The following is a 22,655-nucleotide window of genomic DNA, read 5'->3' on the forward strand; positions in this document are numbered from 1 at the left end:
GAGCGAGCTTCCGAGCCCGAGCCAAAATTGACACCCCTACTTATTATTCATCTCCGAGACATGCATGATTAGATAGACATCTTCTCGGAGATATTCGTTCCCATTTCATGACTTGGCCCAAAATTCTTCAAAATCAATAAGTAAATGGCATAAGAGACCAGGTGTTTGTACTTGGGCGGATGAGGTGCTCTTCGGACCTTCCAAATTCGTAACCAGGCACGAACCTTCTTTTTATATCTCTGGTTATCCGTTTCAACAGAGCATAGTATGGGATCCAGGGCCCACTTCCTTGGATGACGACTCTTCTTTGTTTAAGGTACGTGTCGAATCCGGGCTAGTCTCCGAATCGAGAGGTATCTCACCTTTTATCGCCACTCATGCTATGAGAGGCACTTTTTTCGAGAGTTCCTTGGTAGAGCTCTCCATTCACGTGGATGATTCTAGAGAGAAAACTTCTCTCGGGGGCTCGTCCCCCGCCTCTCTCGGATCGGAGTTCACACTATTCCACAGCATTACCGCCTCAATCTTCTTTGGGTCTACAGATATTCCGTCTTTAGAGACCACATGACCCAAAAAGGAGATTGAGTCGAGCCGGAATTCACACTTCTTCAATTTGCCATATAGCTTCTCTTTTCTTAAGGTCTCTAAGACCACTCTCAGATGATGCTCGTGGTCAGAACAACTTTTAGAATATACCAGAATGTCATCAATGAACATAACCACAAACTGATCTAAAATGGTCTAAATATCCTATTCAGCAGGTTCATAAAAGCTGCTGGAGCATTAGTTAATCCAAACAGTATAACAAGAAACTCATAATGGCCATACCGAGTTCGGAAGGCCATCTTTGGAACATCTTTTGATTTAATTCTAAGCTGATGATAACCCGATCGAAGGTCGATCTTTGAAAGCACACATGCCCCTTGCAATTGATCAAACAAGTCATCTATCCACGGAAGCGGATATTTGTTCTTTATGGTGACCTTGTTTAATTCTCTGTAATCTATGCATAATCTCATACTTCCATCTTTCTTCTTAATAAACAAAACTAGTGTTACCCAGGGTGAAATACTGGGTCGCACAAAACCTTTTTCTATCAGTTCCTCCACCTAACTTTTCAATTCTTTCATTTTCAAGTGTGCCATACGATATGGGGCCTTAGAAATAGGCGACGTTCTAAGAGCTAAATCAATAGTAAATTCAATTTCCCTGCTTGGAGGTAGACCTAGAAGGTCTTCAAGAAACACATCTGTAAACTCCCTAACTACAGGGATATTCTCAATCTTCATATCGTTGTCATTAACCTCAACTACTGATGCCAAGAAAGCTTCGCAACCTTGTCTAAGAAGTCGACAAGCTTGCATTGCAGACAAAACCATAGGAGTCGAGTGAGCTCCACTCCCTTCAAAACAAAATTTCTCTTCTCCAGGGATCTCAAAATTCACTACCTTCTTATTATAATCTATTAAGGCATAATGGATTGACAACCAGTCCATTCCCAAAATCACATCGAAGTCAGACAACTCCAGCAAGATAAGATCTGCTAACATTTCTCTATTTCTAATTCTAATAGGGCACATCTTACTAGCTCTATTAGCCATATTCCTAAATCCAATAAAACGCTTTATCAGAAAACTGTCTAAAGCATAGTTACATATATATATATATATATATATATATATATATATATGTATATATATATATATGTATGTATGAGAAAACGGTTCCTACACATATGTGTAGAGAGTTCTCTACACACTAGCTTAAAATACAGTGGGGGCCCACATTGTTTGGGTGATCCAAGCCATCCATTTTAAAGGCCCTCACATAGATAGGGTGTCTACAAAAAATCAAATCCATAGGATCATCCCAACCCTACAATTTGTGGAGGTAAAATGGATGTCTTTAAACCTTCACAAATTAGTCCAATTTTTGCTTCCACAGTTCGAATGGTTAGGATGATCCTATGGATCTGATTTTTTATGGACACCCTATCTATGTGAGGGCCTTAAAAATGAATGGTTTGGATCACCCAAATAATGTGGCCCCCACTGTATTTTAAGTTAGTGTGTAGATAACTTATCTACACATATGTGTAGGAACCGTTTTCTCTCTCTCTCTCTCTCTCTCTCTCTCTCTATATATATATATATATATATATATATATATACTGTATTCATATAGTAATACAAAACAATCCCAATTGGAGCTAATATCTATCACTTATATTTCTTGTAATTCTTACCCAATTGCAAACTCGCATGCCTCCCAAGCGTCCCCAGGTGCATTTGAATTTATAATTGGGCCCTGATGGCGCGACTGATTTATGTGTTGTCAGGCGTCCCCAAAACACACAAACCCATCAAGCGCTTTCTACATGCTCCTTATCTAAATCTCCAATTCTCACAATCAAAGTCATTTGTTCAAATTATTCTTACCTAGGACCTAAAGCTTAGGCTTATGATACCACTTTTCTGTCATACCCCAAACCCCCACGTTGGGCGTAGGACATGACGGCGCCGTACACCTACAAGACGAGTCTCACAAATGTACAAGGCTACAAGTAATAATAGAAATAAACCTAGCATTTTATAACTAAAATATTAAAGTTTCAATAATGCGGACCCAGTACAGTCAAATCAAATCTCAGCTCTCCTCTGAGTCAAAACAAAATAATATAATAAAGTCTACATCTTATTCAAAGTACTCACTTCCTAATGAATCTAAAATAACTAAACTAATCTCCAATCCAAAGTCCAGTTCCAAAGCTAAGCGTCCTTTTCTTCGTTAACCTCATGAGGGTCAAGACCTGAAAAATGTTATAAAACCACAGTCAGCTGAAAAGCTCAGTACATAATAAAGCACTACTCTAAGTATAGTCTAAGCATGCCAAGGCTCAATATGGTTCAGATAACAGAATCAAAGCTGAATACTAAGGTCTCAACTGAATCAATAAGCATAAAGAAGGTAAAAGTGCATGTCAAATATGGTTCTGAAATGAAGGTGCAATAAAGCAATTCAATATCTAAGTTCTGGTCAAAGTCAAAGGTGTTTAGAATTCAAATACACTTCAGAGTCATCGGCGTGGTCCAGAAGACATATTATTGCTTATACACCGACAATCCACGGTGTTGGAAATAGTTCCTCAAAGTTCAGATACAAGTCGACAGGGCCAGCATTTTATCCACTGACGGGCCAGAAGTTCTAGTGTACTACCCCCACGGTGGGTTTCAGAATTGCCAATTATAATCCATATGGCAGGGTTTCAGAAATACCCAAGCCTCCACAGAAGTGTCAAGAAATAGGTTCAGAGATTCATATTCAAATAGTTCCAAGGACTCAAAATTTAAACCGATAGTTTCAAAGATTCAGAATTCAGAACAGTTATTTCAAAGGTTCAAAGTTCAGAACAATTATTTCAAATGTTCAGGGTTCAGAACAGTTATTTCAAAGGTTCAGAGTTCAGAACAGTTATTTCTAAGGTTCAGAGTTCAGAACAGTTATCTGATAGGTTTAGAATTCAGAGCAGTTCTTTCAAAGGTTCAGAGTAGTAACGGTATCACACTAACTAGTTGAAGGAGAAATAGGCATGCTAGACCTAAGGCTATTCCAGAGGTTCAAAGGTATCAATACAGGGTTCCAAAGTCAATATCAATTCAAAGTCCATAGGGTTTATGAAATACCCAAAGTAGTACGTTATTACGTACCTCAAAGATGTTCATAATTTTGATTAAGTTTCAATATCCCTTCAAAAATTTCTAGGGCACAGTACCTATCCCAAACAATGGCATACATATCAATAAATAGGCCTAGGATAGTGGCCAAAGTGGTGATTAAAACCTCCCAAAATTAAGAAAAATACTTCAAAAATTTCGCTGGGTTTGGAGGTCCGATACTATTCATCGGATTCATATCGACGAGATGAATCCACCAAACTCAATTTCACACTCCGAATTTAAACATACGATTTAAGAAAAATCGCTAAAGATTATAAGTCGAATATCGAAAACTCTAATTTCTGAATTCTAATTTCTTAACAATTGATTTTGAGTTTGTTGGAATTGTAGAACAATATCGGATCCAAGAAACTCAAGATCAACCTAAAGATTCTTATTCCTAACCCATATTAAACACAATTCCCTTCTTTTACTTATCAAACCCTTGTTTTATGGTTTCTAAATATCCAACTTATTCGTGGTTCATAAATCTTACCTTGATTCGCGGTTTCGACTCCGAAATCGCGATCTCCTTGCTCTTCTCCTTCTCTTTCTCGGATTTCTTTCTCTAGGGCTGAACAAAACGTTTAGGGTTTGTTTTAACCACAAAGCGATATATTTATAGGCTTTCTTAAGAAGCCCTAATCAAAGCCAAATTCTAATGACAGAAATGCCCCTTTTAAATAAAGTGGAACGAAATTTTGTAAAGGGTATTTTAGATATTTACAATAGTAGTGTTGCTAGGAAACAAAACTGAGGAGGGTTGAAAAACTCAGAACCGAACAATATTTTCCCAGTGGGGTCGGGGCGTGACTTCTCCCTACACCAATTTCAACACTCGGTAATCTAATATTTCATGAAAAAAATGGAAAATGAGAAATGCGCCCCTTTTCATCACTTGGGATACCCAACAACACTGTATCTATGACTGCAAAGGGGCTGATGTACTTCAAATTTGAAGGAATGAACGTACCTGATTGCCATGTACAATGCAACTTTTTTTGTCCCAAGTGATGAAAATGGGCACATTTATCACTTCCCAAACAAATTCATTGTTACCTGTTACGTGCTCAACCCTTTCACTATATTTGATGTGCCACATCACTTATCCAAGTGTCAATAAAGTTAATGGTCAGTCAAAGTGGTTAGAATGTGGATAAGTCCTCTATCCCCACAATGTTGGTGTTAAGTAGTTATTTCTATATTTTGCAAGTTTTTAGGCTTATTTCAATTATCTTCTATAAAGTGGGAACGTTGTAGAGCAAGAAGTTTTTAAGAATGGAATTTCTTTCTATTAGCACCATCTGACTTTTCGGAGATAGTGGTTTCCCTCGAAGCAAACCAAACACTTACTTCTTTGTGGTCATTCTTTCTTTCTTATATTTTCTTTCTCAAAATAGGGAAGGGAAAGGGCAATACACCACAAAAAGATATCTATCTTTCGGATAATCGGCCTAATACGCAATCCGCTTGACATTACATAAATTCATTGTTCCCTATTATGGCCTCCAAGTACCATGGTATTGAATGCCAGACATAGCCTCTAAGACCGCAACGAGTGCCAGCACGAAAACAAAAACCCATAAAGTAAAAGTAAGAAATAAAAGCTCGTTTTTGTTAAAGTTTAAACTACAGAAAGGTGAAGAAGAAGAAGAAGCCTAGAATGGCTACGTCATATCAGGGGTAAAGGAAGAGCAGCCTTATTCTTTTACTTTTTATCGTTTTCCTTTGAGAAAAGTACGGAATGCGTGTAATAGTTTCAAGCAATTACAGATTTTAGGTACTTTTTAAAACAAGCATCAAACACGGGTGATTCTTCAAAAAGGGGTGGGGAAAAGACCTCAATACCCTTCTAACATCAATAGAAATCTGAAGGAGCTTCCTTTTTCATTATTGCCCATTAAATTGGCGCGCTTCCCAAGGCTTCTTTTGGTTCGTCTGAATGTATATTTGAACCGACAGAACCTTGGGTTCGTTTTTATCATGACCGTCGGAAATAACTAGAGACGGATGGATCCTTAACACGTGCTGAAAAACTTTTTGGAACGCTGGCGCCTCTATACACAGCTGGCTTGGTTTGGATTTGAAATATTTCCTTGAACATAGAGTCCCTTGGGTTCGTTTAAATCTTAGTTGTCGCCAATATACATAGACGGTCGGATCCACTACACGTGGACATCAATTTAGAACGATGGCGTCTTTTAATAGTACCCCTCTCTGTATAAGATTCCGCCGGCATACCCATTATTTATGCCGGTGTACACTCTATTTCTGCTTACACCCTATTTCCACCGGAGTACCCCTTGATATTCCGACGTCGTTCTCTAGAATCCGGCAGCGTACTCGATGCGTTTGGAACACATATTTGAACCCAAAAAATCCGGTAGCGTACTTGATATTCCGGCGGCGTACTTAATATCTTTAAACGATGGGTATTCTTTTAATCCAACGGCGTATTTGATATTCTAGCGGCGTACTCAAGAATCTGGCAGCATTTTAAGCAAAAAAGAGACGTGAGCTGTTATTATCCAAAAGATACGCATGTGCTCCCCTTATGACGTGTTTTGACGTGAAAAGTAGGCAACTTTAACATTTTTTGATGATATTTTCCCTCCCCCTGCATTGGCGTTCTCATCTTTTAAAATTTTTAAAGACAATGATTGATGTTCTCATCAATTAAGAAGGGCAACGTACGACGATTGTTCTCATCCATTAAGAAGGGCAACTACTCTGATCATGTCAGAAGGGTATTGGAGACTTTTCCCCACCCTCTTTTAAGAATCACCCGTGTTTGATGCTTGTTTTAAAAAGTACCGAAAATCCTTAATTGCTCGAAACTATTACACGCATTCTTTTCTCTTTTCCTTTTAATTTTACCGGGCATGAAACAGGAATTAGATGTGCTGAACAATGACAAGGAAAGTAGATTAGGCCTTAGTAGCGGTTGCAGTTACCGACCACGCGTGCGAGCCATTCTGCAGATTCATTTGACAACCAATGGTCAAATATTACATGAGCTTTTTTTTTCATCGCCATTTACGTAATTTACGTATTTAGATAAAAATGACGTATCCCCTTGGCGTTTTCCAATATAAGGAGGCATAAGATCTGGAAGGATGTATCAAAAATCAAAAGAGAGTGGCGGAAATATCTACCCATGAAAGAGTCAAATCATGAAAAAAAAAGAAAAGAAACAAATTTTCATCATCTAAGTCCTTGTTTGTTTTGGATTTCGTGAACGGATTGTTAGTCCCAAACCGATTTTTTGGCACTCACAATCGGTTCTCAAAATTCAAAACAAAAAAAGCCACTCTCTCTGTGACTGAAAAGTGGGTAGACAGTCGCTTTTCTTTGGACATAAGTGCAAGCTAATAAATCTAATCAGAGTCAAGTCGGGGCTGCTCTGAAACCTAATCTATCTCTCTATTTGACTGAACCCTTCTCCACGAATATTATCTTCTTCAAGGTAATGGATAAGGTTGAGGAGCGACCAAACCAAACCAACCCCACCCCCCAACCCGACACTCTTTTCACCAAGATGGCAATCCGTATCTTTCCACACAATTAATATTTCCAGATATATCAAAATGATATTCCCACCCCTTTTCTCACTATTTCCACCTTCTTTTCATGAAAATGAAGAAAAAGACAAACAAAAAGTAGCTGAAAATGCAATCATTTTCAATAAGATAAAAAAAACTAGGTGAGGAGGAAACGCTGGAAAAAGACAAAAGAAAAGTCGCTGAAAATGCAACCATATATATGTAACAGAGAAGCCACTATAATCTACCATGATAATAGAGAAAATTGATGCAAAGCCCAAACCCATCTTGATAAAATCTCTACTCAATTCATGTAGTACACCAGACTGACTGTTTTTTAGTTTGAAGGTTAAGTTTCTCTCTTTTACACCACGGAGAAAAGAAAGCTCTGCCTCGTTTGGTTTTGCTCTCTCTACTCTTCTGAGACAGTCTTATTGTCTGTGTCTTCTCTTGCTTTGGAGAAGGAGAATCGCCCCTTCCCGAGAAAACCAAGTGGTCCGGATAGAAAGACTCGACGGTCTCACATCTGACACAGAATTTCTGAATACTGACATTCACATCAGATCAAGTGTACCCACTAGCCTACGCCGCCTCTCCCTCAATGAAGAAAGGAAGAAGGGAAAAATGATATCAGCACAACCAAGTTTCAATAATTGCACAAACCTAGCCTTGTCTTTTTAATTTTTAATTGGTCTTTCTAATAACCTTGACAGCTCTTTGAATAATAAAAGACAAGATGGGTCAGTGAAAATATCACAATGTAATTGTGCTGATATCATTTCCTAAGAAAAAACTCATGAAAGGAGCTTCAAAGTTCAAACCACAGAAAACCATGTAATACACCAGAGAGAGCGATGATGATGTTTAGAATAAGACAAGAACACTAATAAACTATTAAAAAAACAGTAAAGAGTCAGAAATGCAAAATCCATGATGAAGGGAGAAAAATAGGAGGAGGAGGCTATGATATTGGTTTGGTTGGGTTTGGTTTGATATGGTTAGGTTTTTCAAAAGTGAGGCGGGCGAGAGGTGTGGGGCCAATGAAGATGTTCAGGTTGGATCTGGGTATTCAAATGGGTAGGACTTGCAACACTATAAACCGACATAGACATACTATTGTTGTTGTTGTTACACCCATCACCGGAGTCCGGGGCCGGCGGTTTCATATCCTCGCCGGCAGCAGAATCTTCCTCCGGAAGCCTATGCACAGAAGGGTTCATAAAAGTAGCAGCAATAACAAGAATGGGCCCCGCAGCAAGTAGTGTCCCCACCACAATCCCTCCAATCACCTGCCCTTGAGCCCCTGCGAGTGAAATAGTAAAAGGCAATGACTTGATATTAGAAGGGAGGAATGTTCCAGAAAGAGAGAGGATATCAAAACGGCCATGAAGGGCGAGTGTGGAAGAGAGCGAAGATGGGTGACGGAGAGTGACGTTAGCAACTGTACCACTCCCGCTAAGAACACAAAGGCCCACGTGGCGTCTTTGAGCGAACTGTGAGACGCTCTCGATAACATCGCACCCTGCGGATAGCTCGAGGACGAAAGGCCTCATGGCTGATTCACTGTCTTTCGTAATAATAATAGGTGGTTTTGGTTTGTTCTTTGAACCGGGCGGTCTGCCTCGGAGTTTTTTCCCCGGTTCGACCGGCCGGTTTTCGCTACTCCGGCTCCCTTCTTCTTCTTCTGATGTTGTTACTTGGGGTTGTGATAGGCCCATTAATGGGACTCCTTTGTACTCCGCCATTTTCTTTGTTTCTTTCTTGGTTTGGGGAGAAGAAAAGAATTGGTAGAAAACAAAGCAGATAGGGTTTTATAAATAAAATATTTCCCTTTTTAGGGTGTCCGAGCCTAAACGGTGCCATCGCATGGTTCGCATGGTGGTGATGGATGTCTGATAGAAGGTGGGTCCGGTGTCTGGGCTCGGTTTCCACTTTTTTTTTTGTGACGGGGGAAGTGAGATTGGATTTCTTAGCGGGTTTTGTCTACATTTGGATAAGAGTAAAAGACTTTTATCGAGGATTGAGAACGAAATGTTTTTGTTGGGAGTGTTTCTAGAATGACTTCCGTCTCGTTAAAAATAGCTTCTTCTTTAAGCGCACATTTAAGTTGACTTTGGAATTGAAAAAAGGAATTCTTTGTTAAATTTCTAACCTTAATGAACATTTGAAAATGATCTTTCAGGGATAAGGGGCCGTTTGGATACTGATTTTAGAATTCAGGTTTTCAGTTCGATCAAGCTGCTGTATTCTGTCCTGACAGCGCTTCTTGAATTTTAAGTGAGAAATTCGGGTTTTAAAAATCTCTCCTGCATCCTGAGATTTCTAAAACATAGAAATATGGGAGGATCTGCTACTCTGTTGCTAACGGAATGAATGACGAAAAGATAAAAACGAGTCAAAAACGACAGTTGATCCGCTTCTTCTCGTCTCTTAGCTACAATTTTGAAGAAATCCCGGATTTTAAAATCCGAGTATCCAAACAGCCCCTAAATCTTTGTGAAAATCATGATTTATTAAAGTTTTATAATAGGGAAGTGATATATCCGCCCCTTTTGATTACTTGGGACACCCAACAACAGTGCATCAAGCTGGGTGTCCTAAGTAATCAAAAGGGGCGGATATATCAGTTCCCTTTATAATAATGTATTTTTAGCACATACCAATTCCCACTGTGGATCATTAGGCCGTCTTCTCTGGTGTGTGTGCTTGTCGATCAGGCCTCTCTCCCCGTTTGATCTACGCACCCCACCACGGGCAATGGGAACCAATGTCCTCCTCTGCTTCCTGTGGATCACAAAATGATGGAAAACTTATACCGATAGGCGTGTATGTGTAACACCTGGCCCACTTTTAGATCGGTGATGCAGGTACATCTTAGTTGATCGACGGCCAGATGTTCAAGCAATCCGATCATTCCATTACCATGATGAAACATCATGCCCTTGATCAACTCAATTGCACATGCATCGTCGATCTAAAATGGGGTCGGGTGTTACATTGACGATCCGAAGATTTGGAGAAGTTTGATCATAGGTCAATAGGTTTAGACCCTTGATCAAAGCAATCCAATCAACCGATTACCATGATGAAACATCTAGCCCTCGATCAGCCGAGATGTACCTGCATCACCGATCTAAAATGGGACCAGGTGTTACAAGTATCACATTGAACTTTATTATTCTGCTATAGACATGCAACTTCAATTTTCAACGACAAGGGTCAAAATTTTCATCAACTGCCCATAGAAGATCCTCGATTGGAAGCGTAGGTTCCTATTTGGGCAGCTCTGGCTGCTGGGAAACGAATGGGGGAGCGATTGCCTCCTAGAGGGCATCGTCGAAGGAAATATTGAGGGAGTTGAAAGTGGTGCCATCTCTTAGTGCTGAAGATAAGGAGACCCTTGCTGGTGGAAGAGGAAATCAAGAGACACGACATGGTCGAGAGCCTGGAGACTTTGAGGATGAATTCGACCTTATGAACACAGAGCTGAGCAGGATGAGGCTTGGGGAGAAGCAAAAGACGGTTATCCCACTGGAGGCTTAGTTGGCCTTTGTTAGGCCTTTGGCGATCATCTTTTAAAATCCTACTCTAGCCGATATCAGGCTGTCTAAAGGGGGGAGAGCCGCCAACCCAGAGGTCATCTACTTAATTGGAGAAGGCACGAGTTCTACTATGCCGCTTGGGATTGGTATAGGAGTAGAGGTGCCTGGTGACGTCGGCGGAGACACTGCGAAGTCTTTCAGAGTTTAGGCAAGCACTTATGCGAATGTTGAAGCACCAGGGAAAATTGGTGCAAGCCCTAGGAGGCCAGGTGAAACAAAGTGTAGGCGTAGTTAGTCCTGATGAAGCCGTTGTGAAAACCATGAGGCTGGATGAAATCTATACAAACGTCATTGAACCAAGGGGCAATGGCGCAGGAGTCATAGGAGCAGAGCCTGTTAGCGAGGATTCAAGAGAGCCAAAGGAGATGACATGGGGGCCACAGAGTCCAAAGAGGAGCGACTTGGTAAGGGTTTTTGCATCCCTAGTTTTTTTTATCTTAAACTTGCTGCTATGTGCTAATGCCATCTTTCACAAGTGATGAGAAGTGGGCTTCCCTATTCGAGGAGACAATCCTTCAAGAAGAAGAAGAAGAAGTGATGGATGATTTTGAGGTCACAAAGGGACGGATGGACACATAATGGAATGGCGATCATCAGCCAGGTGAGGATGCCACGGTGGCACGAAAGGGAAAGGAGACTCTGAACAAAGACGGGGATGAGTGCCAGATAACTGATGGGCCCTCATTGAAGAGGATAGCCGATCCAAGAGCCATCAACGAGGGGTCCCTAGAGATGCCAAAGGCGAAGAGGATTCCTCACGATGGTGTGGATCTGCTATGGGAGTTGCATCTGCTAGGGCTAGTGTAGACACCCCATTTTGACCTGACCCCAATTTCCCAAATTTGAATAAAAAGCCAGAAATCAAACAAAGTTCCCGAAGCCTGAGTCCCGAAACCAAATTCTGAGTCCCTAGAATCAAGCTTCAAGCTTCCGAAACCGGTTCCAGAATGTTCTGAAACCAATCCTGAATTTTTCGAAAACCAAGCCCAGAACGTGAAAGAACCTGAAGAACCCGAAAAATGCTCATCTGCAGATCATTTTCGAAACCTTTTGAAAGTCTGAGTGATCCCCGAACCCCATTGATATTCTCCGTTCAATTGCCCTGACCTTCTCCTTCATTTTTGTAAAAATTTGAAAAACTAAAAATATCCCTGAGTTTTGGTATTGGCACTCTATTTGATTTCCCTGAGTTCTAGTGTTTATCCGCACACCATATTTTGATACGCACACTAACTCATTTCGTCTTAGTGTTTAAGGTGTTGTTAAGAGGTTATTATGTTTTCCAAGATGGTTGTGCAAAACATGGTTATGCTGACATCATTTCAAAAGAAAAGAGTGTATTTTTCCCTTCTTACCTAGCCCCCCATGATATAGTAAATACACTATCAAGGGCTGTCCATGGGAGAAATGGAGGCAAAATACATCATAGAGTGGGCTGTCTAAGGAAGAAAAGGAAGCAAGCATGCTATTTTTTCTTTTTAATATACCCCTCTTCTTATTTAGACCCCTCCCCTATGTAAAGAAAATCAAAGCAAACATGTGCAAAGGGGTTGTCCTAGAGAAGAAAGGGGTGAGATATATCATTGCCTTTTTTGTGTTGGATCTCTACTTCACCAGGACACCCCCTTTAGAGTAAAGGAGTAGTCATAAATACATAAGATTGGGGCTGCCTATGGAGCAAAAGGATATATCATTTCCCTTTGAAAAGGGATCGAATTAGGGCATTGAAAAGGGGTCTTCTTCATTTTTCTCTCCCAACAGGGAGGACCAGATTTGCAGCCAAGAGAGAAGGAGATACAGAGAGAAGAGGGAAGTGCAACCACCTCCACCTTCGTCCCATCTTCTCAGGCTGGCCACCACCACCTCCATTTATTCCTGCCATCATTCTAGCCTTCACTCACCAATTGGCCTCCACCATTTCCATTTCTCCTATCCTTTTCACTTCCATTTCCACAATTTTCTAATCCAAAACCCACATCTGCTCCTATTCTAACAACCCTACCCGATTCCGACCAACAAGAGTCCATCCATCTCGGCCATTTTCAAAAACCCACCACCATCTCCACCTTCACTTCCCAAAATTCCAGCAAACCCCATTTATTCCCCTTTTCTATCATCTCCCCCACTAACCATACCCACTTCCTTCTAATCCACCATCAGCCACCATCACTAAGGACATCTCATCTCTAAGCTTCAGCCATCATCTTCATCGTCCCCGCCTTATCTGTCATCATCTACCTCTCTAGAATCTCAACCCTCTTTATATCTTCTGCTTTAGGGTTTAGATCAGAGGAAAATAAGAAGGGCTTGCTGAAAGAGGGTTTGAGGGTTTGAACCCAAGACGAAAAGAAGAGGGTTTGATCTCTCCTCATCTTGCTCTTTCTGATTTGTATGTGTAATGGGTCCTTTATTTTTGTTTGGGGTTTTGGAGTAGAAAGAGTGCAGAGGGATAAATAGAGGTCTTCTATTAGAGTTTTGTGACGAAGGCTCGGCTCTATTTTGTAGGTTGAAGGAGGATTGCAAAGGGAGGCTAAAGAAGAAGAAAGGTCTCTAGGGTTTGAGCCAATAAAAGAAGAAATTTAGCTATGTTCTCATATTGGGGCGAAGAAAGAAAGATTAGAGTTTAAGGGGAGAACGAGTAGTGTTTAGTTGAGGAGAAGGTTATAGGATTTCTGGAGGAATAGAGGGGAAAGGAGTTGTGTACTGGTGTTTGGGCTTGGCTAAAGAGAGAGCTCAACATCACCGAGACTTCGCAGCACACCATCATCAACGATTCAGGTAATTGGTTGTCTCCTTTTCGAATTAGAGGTTGAATAAAATCATGCAGATCATGTTGATTTAGGGTTTAAATCATTTTGTGGATTGCTGCATCATCCATGCTAGCTTAGGGCTTTAAAATATTTTGGGCCATTTGTTAGTTCCATGAAAATTTGGAGGTTTGGATCATACCCCTGGCCCAAGTCTTGAAATTCTATACATGGAAAATTTAAGAGAGCCTAGCCCCTCTTTCGTTCTTTGCGAAGAATGTCAATTTGCCTTGATGGATTTCTCCCTTTAATTCCTCTCTCTCGCATCAGTCCTCATCCAAAGTTGGTATTAGAGGAAGGGAATCGTAAGAGTCATACTGGGATGCAATGCATCTGAATTTACCAAGGCAAGCTTCTGAATTAGCTTATTTCCCCAAATTCACTTTTCCAATTAAATACTTGAGTGTGTTTCTAATAGCTAGATCCGACAGCTTGCATTCTAGCTTCATTTCAAATTTCATTTCCACTTGTTAGAACTAGATGGGATATATAACTCTTGTTGAAATGCCTAAATGTGTCCCATGGACAGATCATCTCTGTTATAAATTGATCATTCTTTGTTCAATTCCAATTGAAAACTTAGCATGGTCTAGTTCAAGTTGGACACTACTTCTTTTATTCATAAATGAATAGGCATATAATTAGTCTATTACTCCCATAAATATTGATCTTGGAATGTGGATGAATTGGAAGACAAGTGTGACCTGAGAATTGCCCAATCATGATTGTGCTCTACTAGCTAGTTGGAAGTCTTTTTTTAAATTCATAGCCTCTATTTGGAATTTCACTTTCGCGCCAATCTCATTTGTTACTCAAGCTGTCCTACAAGCGAGTACACATTTTTCACGCTGTTGCATCTACGTGATAGGGTATGAGAGCATCATTTTGACACTTGATATTGTTTCTGCCTGTAGACAGCCCATTTTGACCAGGCCCTAAACCCTCCATGTTTGTGCTAAAACTCTTCAAATCAGTGTTTTGGCACCCCAAATTGTACCCTAAGCTAGGTTAGGGTCCCAGCAAGGTCCCTGCAAAATTTCAGCGAAATCCGAGTAAAAAGGCCAAACAAGACGAGCCGAGTTCTAATCGTAGTACAAATGCAGAAGGGGGGTGATTTATCCTGAGGAGGTCATGGTGGGGGCCATATAGGACACGCAAAACCGCACGCCTATCAACTTTTGCGCAAACCGCGCGCTTATCAAATTTAGTAGTGCCGATATCAACATCCAGAGTTACCTATAAATATCAATTTGCCTTCTCATTTTTGGGGGAGATCTCATTTTCTAACAAAAATGAGAGAGAGAGAGAGAGAGAGAGAGAGAGAGAAGGAAAATCCTCAAAACCCTTATTTTTCCCTTTTCTTCTCCGGGATACCTTACCGGATTCCGGCCATTTTTCCGGCAACTGATCCAACTAGCTTTCCTTTTTCTTTGCACCTTGTTCCTCTTCTTATTCTCTATTCTTAGATCTCTTTTAAACCCTAGATCTGAACTAACTTCCATTGCTAGACTCCTTTCATACCTTTTACTGCATCTGATTTGATGTTCCTCTTGGAAATCATGCGAAACCTTACATCTAAACCCTAAGAATTACAGATTTAATCCTTGGAACCTTAGCAATCATCGATCAGAGCTCGTGCCTTTGTTTTAAAGAGAAAGAGAAAGAAAAGAGCATGTTCATCACATCAAATTATGTAGAATGAGTTGAAGAAATCTTTGATAAGATTTTCTTTTGGTTAAATGTTTGGATCTGATCATAGTTAATTTGAGTTTTGAGTGCCGCTTCATCTGTCACTTTATAATTCGATTGGAATTCATAAGAATATGGAGCTCTAGCAAATTTTGTCCTATCTAGCAATTTTAGCAATTCTCGAAAATTTTTGCCAATCTCAAATCGTTACAAGAAAAGAAAAAAATCTGCTTGAGCTAAAATTGTAGGTGATAAAGCTGCTTCATCCAGATGTTTCAGCAGCGGCAAATGCAAGAGCTAGAACAGAAATTAGATTGTATATGACTCTATTTGAAGAATTAAAAAGGTAATCCCAGAGGTAAGCATTCATTTCATTCTTCCCCTACAATTTCATTTCATTATCAACTTTTGCATATGATTTGATACTTTGATTCTGCCGATAGATGTTATATTTAGCACCAATTCCGAGATGATTTTAAATAGAATCCTTTTAAGTGTCATTCTCTTCATAAATTTCTAGTTTGGGATTTTATACTTTGATTCTTATTTTCTGCTTTATATATTTTTGCTGATCATTTTATTGCACTCACAAGTTGTATATTATATCTTTCTTTAGTCTAGATCAGGTAGTTTCAATTGCATAAGCATCTTCATCATCCTTTAGTGCTATATATTATATGAAGTTCATTTCCTTGCTCATATAACTTATTCTATTTCATGGTGTGATGTCCTGTTTGGGTATGATTTGATTGTTTAACTTAGAGAAATTTGGAGAAAATTGTGCAATATTGCATGCTTACAATCTGATGCTAAGGATATGAATTTTGTGTAATTTGGGATCTTTGTTAGTTAGAAGAAGCTTCTTATGTCGGGGTATATGGTCTGGTGAGCGTCTCTTTATAGCAAATTCAAGTGGTTTTAGACACTTACAAAGTAACCCCAAAATTCTTCCTTTGTGTGCATATGATATGTGGTTTGAGAATTATCTTTTCATTAGGAAGTATGTGAGCTCATGTCTATAGTCCCTGCTGATTGTTATTGTCCGATTGAACCTAATGTTTGAACCACCATTTATTTTATTAACCTCAATATTTCATTCATTATTGTTGTGTAAGGCTATATATCTTACCTAGACTATCTTCATAATTTCTTATTCATCACGGTCTTCTCTATTTCTTCACCATCAATAAGATTAATAAATATGGTCATTTGCCTGTGGGCTTTCTTGTGATTTGTGTGTTTGGAAATCTTGAAGTGATTTTTTTGTATGCCTCTACATTAGGACTTATGAATCTTGCATTTGTTTCATGTAGGTTTTAGTTAGGCCATGGGTTTAATAATGGTAACCGAGCATGTTTTCCAAATGGAACAGACATCATTTCATTAGATCCATGCTAGTAGTTAAACTAATTTGCTTATAAGAAGCTATAGAGAAATAACCGTTAGTTTTTCTTCACATGTCATTTTAAGAACATATATGTGTGTTTTCATGCCTTGAGAATTATGTATACTTGTTTCTTGGTCTTAATTTTTTGTAAATTTTTCTAAGGAAAAGGAAATAACTTGATACTATATATTTGAGCTTCTATAATATCCTCGTTTTTCATCTCTTTTTTCCGTTCTTGTTCTAGTTTTGTGTTTGAATTTTTTTTTTAAGTTGAAAGTAGTTACAATTGCTGAAATTTGTGTCTAGCTTAACCTGACAATAGTTCATGCTTATAAAGTGATCTTAAATTGTTTGTAATCTGCATACAACTTGTGTCATCAGCTGTCATATAATTATCAAAGAGGGTTATTTTTGTTTACATTAGCATTGCCATGCATTTGGCAATTTTTCTTTGTCAGGTAATTAATTTGTGAATGCAAATATGAATGAATGATTTTGTTAGTTTTAGAACTCTCATGACAGTTTTATAATTAACTAGGTTAAGCATACAATTGAAATTGAATGATTCTTTTTATTTTGAGTTACCTGGTGATTATCCCATTAGTTGATTCATGGGTTACGTATTCTGAGTATTTAATTCGAGTTGAATGATCTTACCAATTTCAGTTGAATGATGTTCTATTCATGTCATGAAAAACTTATGTCGAACATGCAACTGAATTTCAATAATCCTATAAGTATTTTAGGCCTGAAATAATATTCTCGGAAAAATTGGTTTGAAGGATTGTAGTTATGATTGAAAATTCTAGTATGGTCTGAAGAACATGTTCTGTTCATTGTATGAACTGTGGGTAGTATGTTTACAATTGAAGCTGAACAACTTTAATAATATTATGGTTCATGAACTTGTCAAGTGCGGTGAATGATTTTTAACATTATATTAATCTGATCATTGAATTGAACAATGCATGGGAGTGTCTTCTCAACGCTTACAAAATGCTAATAGAAATGATTTTTCTTCTTCTTGACAAGTAGAATCATATTAAAATTTTATAAAGTACTTGTCATTTTATATAGCAAAGCATCATGATGTAATATTAAATTTTCACTTAGCTATATATAGAGAGATTGTTTGCATACCTTTTATGCCCTTTATTTAATTAAATAATGCTTTACAGACAAAGGATACTACCCTCGAAATTTTATACGATTTGTTTAGGGTCATTTCTTGTCTTCTCCTCATTTCTTTCTTGGAGACCGGCCTATCTTTAGATAGAGAGTGTGTAGTCCATAGGGTTTTTAGTCCTTTAGATATCCTTAAACCTTTGGTCCTTATTCATTGCAAGGGCACTGAAAGAGTTATCTGGAGCCCTCTTTTAGGAGACAAGCTATGCCTCATATAAAAAAGGTCATACTCCTTGGAGACGAGCTTTGTCTCATTAGTGAGTCAACTCCATAGAAGACTACTTAAGTCTCGTTGCTAGTACACCCTAATTAGGTTAAAGACTAACTCAGTCTCATAGTTGCCCTAATCCTATTTTATCATTGCAAGGGCAATGATAAGGTTTCTTGGAGCCCCCCATAGGAGACATTCAGTGTCTCACTAGAGTTAGTTGTTTCCCCTATATGAGACATGCTTTGTCTCATTTGTCCTAGTTGTTCCCTTATCATCTAGGAGACTAGCCCAGTCTCATTAGCACTTCCCTCTTAGGATTTTGCACTAGGAGTCAGTCTTTTAATATATGAGTCTGTCTTTAGTTAGAGAGTCAATTTTTTAGCATAGGAGTCGGTCTTTCAGGAGTCTTGTCATATCGTCATAGGGAGCTAGGATTCCATCCAACCTTTCATAAGTCACATGGTCTTGACCAACCCTTGCAAGGCATAGGATTCTGTCAAACTCTTGCAAAGTCGAGATTCTGTCTACCCTTCCTACAAAGTATAGGATTCTGTCCAACCTTTGCAGGACATCGGGAGTCTGTCCTACCCTTATAATGATAGGATTCTGTCTTCTTGAGTCAAAAACATCAAAAATATCTAGAAAGCATAAAAATATTCCAAATTTCTTGAGTCATTAGAAGTAGTTCAGAGAGTCTGTTTCCGAACTACGTTGGCTTGATCCTCTTCCACGAGGTACATAGACAGCTTGGGATCCTTATCCCAAGTCCATTCAAATATTTCAAAATAAACATTTTCAAACCTTAAAAAACAAATCATTTTAAACTCTTTTAAAACACAAAAATCTTTTAAAGCTTCTCAATAAACCTGTTTTCGAAAAGATCTTCCCCTAGAGTTAAGAGTCTATCCTAGATGTTTTAGGTGTCTTAGAGTTAGGAGTTTGTCCTGATTGTGTTTGTTCTAGAGTTAGGAGTCTGTTCTAGCTAGGAGCATGTTACGCCTCTGTCCGGTCAGTTGGCAATCCACATCGCCGACTGATGACTAGACTAGGATGCGCTTGTGATCCCATTGTTTCCCTTAGGAACACAGCCTAGTTATACATAGGATGTAGGACCGACCAGCATTAGACTAGGTTAACTTACATCTAGTTAGGGCATATAAGGAGTCCTAAAAATTCATAATTTACTTGAATTTAAATAATTACAAAAGAAGCTATTAATAACAGGTCAAGTTTTCTAGGTCGAGTCTATGATAGTAGTCCTAGATGGGTTAGGCATCGTAGTTTAGAATAGGGCGAAAAACTATGTCGCCTTGATTCATGTAAGAGGCGGGGATACGTTGGCTTCTTTGGATAAACATCAGATCATCTAAAGACTCGAGTTTAACCATTAGAGTCTTAGGGTCTGTTGTTAGAACTTTAGGGCTTGTGTCTGTATATTGATGATGATTTTTGAATAGGATCATGATAGTGTGTGGTCATTTCTTATTTTACTTAAATGCTTAGCTGTAGCATTTATCTGCTTATTTGTTTTACTTACATGCTTAGCTATAGCACTTATCTGCTTTGATTATCAGTTAGCTGTAGCGCTTTACTGCTTATCAAATCTGTCATTTACTGCTTTCTAGATGTGATGTGTTAGGATCTTATATTATATTAGGCGCTATGTGTTCGCCCTAATGTAGATAGGCGCTATGTGTTCGTCTTAGATTTTTATTTCATTATTACTATCTTATCTGTCATTTACTGCTTTCTAGATTGGATGTGTTAGGATCTTATATTATATTAAGCACTATGTGTTCGTCCTAATGTAGATAGACGCTATGTGTTCGCCCTAGGTTTTATTTCATTATTGCTTATCCTATCTGTCATTTACTGGTTTCTAGATGTGGTGTGTTAGGATCTCATATTATATTAGGTGCTATGTGTTCGCCCTAATGTATATAGGCGCTATGTGTTCGCCCTAGATTTTATTTCATTATTCTTTTATCTGCCTGTCGTTTTGTTTATTCTTTATTTCGTTTACTGTATTCTTAATTTATTTCATGATTAACTGCTAGTTTTAGATTTCTCATCCTGTGCAGACCTTATACCTTTAGTTGTAGCATGCATGTGTCTGCCCATCAGAACTTAGACACCAATTAGGCATGACACTCATAACCTAGCTATTCTTAGGTGATATTTCTTTTATTTCTTTTGTGTGTGCTTATTATTCATCTCCGAGACATGCATGATTAGATAGACGTCTTCCCGGAGATATATGTTCCCATTTCACATGATTTTCGCCTAAAAACTCTTCAAAATCAATAAATAAATGGCATAAGAGACTAGGTGCTTGCACTTGGGCGGATGAGGTGCTCTAAGAACTTTCCAAATTCATAACCAGGCACGAACCTTTTGTATCTCTGGCTATCCATTACAACAAAGCATAGTATGGGTTCGAAGGCCGACTTCCTTGGATGATGACTCTTCTTTGTTGAAGGTAAGTATCTACATTAGGGCGAACACATAGCGCCTAATATAATATAAGATCCTAACACATCCCATCTAGAAAGCAGTAAATGACAGATAGGATAGCAATAATGAAATAAAATCTAGGGCGAACACATAGCGTCTATCTACATTAGGGCGAATACATAGCGCCTAATATAATATAAGATCCTAACACATCCAATCTAGAAAGCAGTAAATGACAGATAGGATATCAATAATGAAATAAAAATATAGGGCGAACACATAGCGCCTAATATAATATAAAATCCTAACACATCCCATCTAGAAAGCAGTAAATGACAGATTTGATAAGCAGTAAAGCAGTAAAGCGCTACCGCTCACTGATAATCAAAGCAGATAAGTGCTACAGCTAAGCATGTAAGTAAAACAAATAAGCAGATAAATGCTACAGCTAAGCAAATAAGTAAAACAAGAAATGAACACACACTATCATGATCCTATGTAAAAATCATCATCAATATATAAACACAAGCCCTACAGTGCAAATAACAGACCCTAAGACTCTAATGCTTAAGCCCGAGTCTTTAGATGATCTGATGTTCATCCGAAGAAGCTAACGTATCCCCGCCTCTTACAGAAATCAAGGCGACGTAGTTCTTCACGCTATTCTAAACTATGATGCCTAACCCATCTAGGACTACTATCATAGACTCGACCTAGAAGACTTGACCTGTTGTTAATAGCTTCTTTTGCAATTATTTAAATTCAAGTAAATTATGAATTTTTAGGACTCCTTATATGCCCTAACTAGATGCAAGTTAACCTAGTCTAATGCAGGTGGGCCCTACATCCTATGTATAACTAGGCTGTGTTCGTAAGGAAAATAATGTGATCACTAGCGCATCCTAGTCTAGTCGTCAGTTGGCGATGTGGATCGCCAACTGACCGGACAGAGGCGTAACATGCTCTTAGCTAGGACAGACTCCTAACTCTAGAACAAACACAACCAGGACAGACTCCTAACTCTAAGACACCCAAAACATCTAGGACAGACTCTTAACTCTAGGGGAAGATCTTTTTGAAAACAGGTTTATTGAGAAGCTTTAAAAGATTTTTGTGTTTTAAAAGAGTTTAAAATGATTTGTTTTTTAAGGTTTGAAAATGTTTATTTTGAAAGATTTGACTGGACTTGGGATAAGGATCCCAAGCTGCCTACGTACCTCGTGGAAGAGTATCAAGCCAACGTAGTTCAAAACAGACTCTCCTAACTACTCCTAATGACTCAAGAATTTTGGAATATTTTTATACTTTCTAGATGTTTTTGATATTTTTTGACTCAAGAAGACGGAATCCTATCATCATAAGGGTAGGACAAACTCCGATGTCTTGTAAAGGTTGGATAGAATCCTATACTTTGCAGGTAGGGTAGACAGAATCTCGACTTTGCAAGGGTTGGATAGAATCATATGCCTTGCAAGGGTTGGACAGGATCACGTGACTTTTGAAAGGTTGAACGGAATCCTAGCTCCCTATGACGATAGGACAGACTCCTGAAAGACCGACTCCCATGCTAAAAAATTGACTCTCTAACTAAGGACAGACTCATATACTAAAAGACGGACTCCTAGTGCATAACCCTAAGAGGGAAGTGCTAATGAGACTGGGCTAGTCTCCTAGATGATAAGGGAACAACTACGACAAATGAGACAAAGTATGTCTCCAATGGGGGAAACAACTAACTCTCGTGAGGCACTGAATGTCTCCTATGGAGGGCTCTAAGTAACCTTATCATTGTCCTTGCAATGATAAAATAGGATTAGGGTAACTATGAGACTGAGTTTGTCTTTAACCTAATTAGGGTGTACTAGCAACGAGACTTAAGTAGTCTTCTATGGGGCTGACTCACTAATAAGACAAAGCCTGTCTCCAAGGAGTATGACTTTTTCTATATGAGGCATAGCTTGTCTCCTAAAAGAGGGCTCTAGATAACTCTTTCATTGCCCTTGCAATGAATAAAGACCAAAGGTTTAAGGGTATCTAAAGGACTAACAATCCTATAGACTAC

The 22,655-nt window shown here is 38.9% G+C and overlaps 2 protein-coding genes across 2 annotated transcripts; both read right to left on the minus strand.

Annotated features, from left to right (window-relative positions):
* Window positions 1-1,109: 1,109 nt before the first annotated feature.
* Window positions 1,110-1,601, minus strand: LOC143852443 (uncharacterized). Its single transcript, XM_077361826.1, has one exon. The coding sequence runs from the start codon at window positions 1,599-1,601 to the stop codon at window positions 1,110-1,112; it is 492 nt and encodes a 163-aa protein (XP_077217941.1).
* Window positions 1,602-8,069: 6,468 nt separating this feature from the next.
* LOC143852946 (AT-hook motif nuclear-localized protein 17-like) lies at window positions 8,070-9,201 on the minus strand. The gene is made up of 2 exons (XM_077362617.1): window positions 8,706-9,201; window positions 8,070-8,561 (listed from the first exon to the last, which is right to left on the minus strand). Exons 1-2 carry the CDS (start codon window positions 9,001-9,003, stop codon window positions 8,266-8,268), a joined length of 594 nt encoding a protein of 197 aa, XP_077218732.1. The 5' UTR covers window positions 9,004-9,201; the 3' UTR covers window positions 8,070-8,265.
* Between the last annotated feature and the right edge of the window lie 13,454 nt (window positions 9,202-22,655).

This window comes from Tasmannia lanceolata, unplaced genomic scaffold (genome assembly GCF_043159265.1).
Source record: "Tasmannia lanceolata isolate RefF3 unplaced genomic scaffold, GAP_Taslan_0.1 ptg000019l, whole genome shotgun sequence".
Classification (NCBI taxonomy): Eukaryota; Viridiplantae; Streptophyta; class Magnoliopsida; order Canellales; family Winteraceae; genus Tasmannia; species Tasmannia lanceolata.